The 4,912-nt window shown below is 40.9% G+C and overlaps 2 protein-coding genes across 2 annotated transcripts in view; one reads left to right on the top strand and one right to left on the bottom strand.

The window, feature by feature from the left end:
* LOC103523306 (methyl farnesoate epoxidase) overlaps positions 1–2,835 on the bottom strand; it is a gene marked incomplete at its 3' end in the record, with an annotated part of 12,045 nt that extends 9,210 nt beyond the window's left edge. The window contains 4 exon segments of the mRNA XM_008488364.3: positions 708–828; positions 1,249–1,491; positions 2,141–2,286; positions 2,561–2,835. Coding sequence (XP_008486586.1) covers positions 708–828; positions 1,249–1,491; positions 2,141–2,286; positions 2,561–2,759 — 709 coding nt within the window.
* Positions 2,836–3,670: 835 nt separating this feature from the next.
* On the top strand, positions 3,671–4,440 carry LOC103523305 (farnesoate epoxidase-like). The gene is made up of 2 exons (XM_008488363.3): positions 3,671–3,957; positions 4,232–4,440. Exons 1-2 carry the CDS (start codon positions 3,759–3,761, stop codon positions 4,423–4,425), a joined length of 393 nt encoding a protein of 130 aa, XP_008486585.1. The 5' UTR covers positions 3,671–3,758; the 3' UTR covers positions 4,426–4,440.
* Positions 4,441–4,912: the final 472 nt, after the last annotated feature.

The following is a 4,912-nucleotide window of genomic DNA, read 5'->3' as shown; positions in this document are numbered from 1 at the left end:
AGTTCTCTGAGTATAGATAAGAAAAGTAATAGTCACTACGAACTACGTGAAAAAAGTCTATTAAAGAAGTTTCATCTTGTGGATAAAATGCGTATTTTATACGACCGGTCCAATACCAAACTACAGTTTGCTATACTAATTGACTCTAGTTAACTAGCTAGTAAAGGCTATTACGTAAGAAAATTAAACAAACAGAGTAATAAGTTCTGGGGGAAAGGTTAACCATCTAGTACTTTAAAAAGACTAGTGCGTATAAAAAGCAAAGTAACGTCTTCTTCTGGAGTAACAATAATCGTACCTGTAGAAGTGACGATCGATACTCAGAGAGTTACGGTCGTACCGAAAGCGCCAAGACATGTTAACTAGGACATAGGACCTCCAAGTTTGGTTTGAAGTAAGTCCTCGAGCTGTTTATAAACCCATTCACTCTTTTAAAGTGCAGAAAGTCCAAGGAACCAGATTACTTCCTGGACTTCTGAAGTCCAGGCAAAATAACAAAGAAAATATTCCCCAAATTGCAGTAAGTAATTTTTTTTTTCAGGTGAGACTCCGAATTCACACTGTCGTCTGGCATACTATAGGCGTCTAATAAAAAAAAAAAAAAAAAAAAAATGTGGAAACTGGGTAGGTACATTTTTTTTATATATATATATGTAGGTATATTTACTTGAAGTATTGAGTGACAAAATTGGAAAATTTGCTTTTACCTGACCAGAGATGACTATCAATGCCCGTCTCTTGAGCTTTCTTCTGTTCAATGAGGTACGCATCGTAGAAATCACGGGGATTTTCCGGATCAAGGGTGGCACGGTGTTCTTGAATGTTTTCCTGAAAATAGTGGACAGACATAATGTACTAATCCATTTTAGTGGTTCGAGTCCAGGTCAAGTTGTGAAATCTGTCTAGGTGTAACAATTGGGGAACGATTTACATTCATGGGTAAATCGGGGTAAATTTACATTCATGTAAATTTGTAATGTAAATTTTTTTTGTGACTAGCATTCAAGTATGGATAACACAATTGAAGATTCCTTCTAATGAATTTGTGATAATCCCACATTTTGGTGATTCGAGTCCAGGTCAAGTCATGAAATTTATCTAGGTGTAACAATTGGGGAACGATAGTTGTGACTAGCATTTACGTATGCTTAACACAATTGAAAATTCCTCCTTGTGAATTTGTGACAAGAAAAAACCATGTAAACAAACAGGCTTGACTTACTTTTCCTAGTTTCCTACAAAACATACCCTGAAAAAGTTCTGCAGCATTCGTGTCGCTTTCCGTTGGAGGTTCCTCGCCTTATCGAATTTGCTTAGGACAGGAATTAGGTTGAGAAATGATACCATACGACTGCCTGGTCTACCAGATCGGAAAGAGTTGGTCAGGTTTTCCAGGAGGTTTTTGATTCGCTGATCTTCAACCGTGCATCGCATTCCGGACAGGATTGTCCAGATGATGTTCACTGTGGATTCTCTGAAGACTTGGTTCATCTGTAAACAACGATACAAAATAAATTGATCCCAAGGACAAGGCAAACTTACGAGGTAATTGATCCCAAGGACAAATTTAACTTACGAGGTAATGGATCCCAAGGACAAGTTAAACTTACGAGGTAATTGACCCCAAGGGCAAGGTAAACTGGTATACTCTTGACAAATAAAGTGTGTTTGACATGTGATGTGTTTCAATCCAGTCAATTCCATTTTCTTAAATTTTGTTCTTTTTAAGCGGCCCCTCGACACCCACAAGAGAGTTCTTCTATTGACCTAACAAGCGCACGGTCAAAAAATTGTCCGAGACTCCCTTTCAGAAATTCGCCGTCCTCGTCTTTAGACTTATGCTGGAATTTATGAACTCTTGATTGAGATGAAACGAGGATTTCTCTATACTCAATCCCAGGTCAACCTCGGATTGAACTCAATCCTGAGACAATCCACGGTGGTAAAAATCGACCTTAGTAAGCCTCCAGAAATTTTCGTTTGTGGAAAAAAATGACCTGGAAGAAAGCCTGTTTTTCATAAATGGGTGATACTCAACAAAATTGTGGCCTGACCTTCATGACCAGTATAGGAGACCTTCTTTTCGTAAGTGCTATAGTACCCAAAATTTGTGACCTGACCTCCAGCACAAAGAGCTCACCTCGTAAACTTGCCCGTTCGTGATTCGCCTAAACAACTCGTCCATTTCGAGTTGCATGATACCTTCCGTGTCCTTAACGCCTTTGGTAAACTTAACCGTGAACTTCCTGGAATTTTGCCATTGTGGACCATCGCAGAAGAAAATTCCTGCAAAAAGGAAGATATTCGGATATGTATAGCTGAAAATCAATGCTGGTTTCTTGTGCTCAGTTTCCAAAAGCTAAATCTTCGATGGTTGACAATGCGCCATTTTCCAATGGTTTAGTATAGACCGCGCCACCTAGTGTTTGAAGGTTTGAACTAATTCCGGTCTTTTCCTTTAAAAGAGGGGAAATAAGGTTCAGAAGTGAGGAAATCGTCCCAATTTCGGAAAGGAAAGTACGATTTTTGTGTCCTGAAATTTTGTGAAAAATAATCTCACCCAAGAATTTCCCAAAGGAGCGTTCCTTAAAATCGGCCGTATGTGGTCGTCCTTGAAATTCGGGCTTTTTGAGTGCGTCTTGTACGTACGGCGCACCCTGTATAAACAGGCCCGGCCTAGGGCCCATCATAATGCCAACCACACCTCCGTATTTGGTCAACCATTCCTGCTGGGTGAAATGCGTTTCGCCCGAGGGCATAGAGAGAAGGCCTCCGATGAGGGGGTGGTTGGGTGGACCTGAAACGGAGAAATTTCCCAATGCACCTAATCAAGTCCACCTGTCAGGTCTCCTGATCCCTGATGAGCACACACACTATCAGGTACGGCTGAAAAGGTCCGCCTGTCAGATCTACCTAATCCTGACGAGCACACTCACTATCAGGTAGACCTGACAGGCGGACCTGATCAGATGTTCCATTCAGGTCTACCTGATAGTGAGTGTCTGGCCTAATTAGTTTTTTTTCCATGAATGTACATGGTCTTGAAATATTCGTCCAATATCTAAACTCGAAATTGTTCAAGGTGAACTCCTTATTACTTATCTATATATTCAGTAGAATTTCAGCTAATTATGCGAACTATAATTTGTTTTACCTGCATGTAAGCAAAGTCTATCGCTGTATTGTTTTGTACGAAGCTTATGGTACCTGAGATCAATCAATGTGATTTCTCAATATTTAGCCTTAAGATACCAAGATACATGGTATATCTTAAGGCTAAATATTGAGAAATCACATTGATTGATCTCAGGTACCATAAGCTTCGTACAAAACAATACAGCGATAGACTTTGCTTACATGCAGGTAAAACAAATTATAGTTCGCATAATTAGCTGAAATTCTACTGAATATATAGATAAGTAATAAGGAGTTCACCTTGAACAATTTCGAGTTTAGATATTGGACGAATATTTCAAGACCATGTACATTCATGGAAAAAAAACTAATTAGGCCAGACACTCACTATCAGGTAGACCTGAATGGAACATCTGATCAGGTCCGCCTGTCAGGTCTACCTGATAGTGAGTGTGCTCGTCAGGATTAGGTAGATCTGACAGGCGGACCTTTTCAGCCGTACCTGATAGTGTGTGTGCTCATCAGGGATCAGGAGACCTGACAGGTGGACTTGATTAGGTGCATTGGGAAATTTCTCCGTTTCAGGTCCACCCAACCACCCCCTCATCGGAGGCCTTCTCTCTATGCCCTCGGGCGAAACGCATTTCACCCAGCAGGAATGGTTGACCAAATACGGAGGTGTGGTTGGCATTATGATGGGCCCTAGGCCGGGCCTGTTTATACAGGGTGCGCCGTACGTACAAGACGCACTCAAAAAGCCCGAATTTCAAGGACGACCACATACGGCCGATTTTAAGGAACGCTCCTTTGGGAAATTCTTGGGTGAGATTATTTTTCACAAAATTTCAGGACACAAAAATCGTACTTTCCTTTCCGAAATTGGGACGATTTCCTCACTTCTGAACCTTATTTCCCCTCTTTTAAAGGAAAAGACCGGAATTAGTTCAAACCTTCAAACACTAGGTGGCGCGGTCTATACTAAACCATTGGAAAATGGCGCATTGTCAACCATCGAAGATTTAGCTTTTGGAAACTGAGCACAAGAAACCAGCATTGATTTTCAGCTATACATATCCGAATATCTTCCTTTTTGCAGGAATTTTCTTCTGCGATGGTCCACAATGGCAAAATTCCAGGAAGTTCACGGTTAAGTTTACCAAAGGCGTTAAGGACACGGAAGGTATCATGCAACTCGAAATGGACGAGTTGTTTAGGCGAATCACGAACGGGCAAGTTTACGAGGTGAGCTCTTTGTGCTGGAGGTCAGGTCACAAATTTTGGGTACTATAGCACTTACGAAAAGAAGGTCTCCTATACTGGTCATGAAGGTCAGGCCACAATTTTGTTGAGTATCACCCATTTATGAAAAACAGGCTTTCTTCCAGGTCATTTTTTTCCACAAACGAAAATTTCTGGAGGCTTACTAAGGTCGATTTTTACCACCGTGGATTGTCTCAGGATTGAGTTCAATCCGAGGTTGACCTGGGATTGAGTATAGAGAAATCCTCGTTTCATCTCAATCAAGAGTTCATAAATTCCAGCATAAGTCTAAAGACGAGGACGGCGAATTTCTGAAAGGGAGTCTCGGACAATTTTTTGACCGTGCGCTTGTTAGGTCAATAGAAGAACTCTCTTGTGGGTGTCGAGGGGCCGCTTAAAAAGAACAAAATTTAAGAAAATGGAATTGACTGGATTGAAACACATCACATGTCAAACACACTTTATTTGTCAAGAGTATACCAGTTTACCTTGCCCTTGGGGTCAATTACCTCGTAAG

Source organism: Diaphorina citri, unplaced genomic scaffold, assembly GCF_000475195.1.
Source record: "Diaphorina citri unplaced genomic scaffold, Diaci psyllid genome assembly version 1.1 scaffold19172, whole genome shotgun sequence".
In the NCBI taxonomy this organism is placed as follows: Eukaryota; Metazoa; Arthropoda; class Insecta; order Hemiptera; family Psyllidae; genus Diaphorina; species Diaphorina citri.
The sequence above is the reverse complement of the archived record's forward strand: the minus strand, read 5'-3'. Positions and strand labels throughout refer to the sequence as shown.

What these genes read in the sequence shown, in the direction of transcription:
- LOC103523305 (XM_008488363.3), top strand. Translation starts at nt 3,759, where the DNA reads ATGCCCTCGGGCGAAACGCATTTCACCCAGCAGGAATGGTTGACCAAA. An exon ending in CTCCTTTGGGAAATTCTTGG is followed by an intron (nt 3,958 to 4,231) that starts GTGAGATTATTT and finishes TCCTTTTTGCAG; the next exon opens with GAATTTTCTTCTGCGATGGT.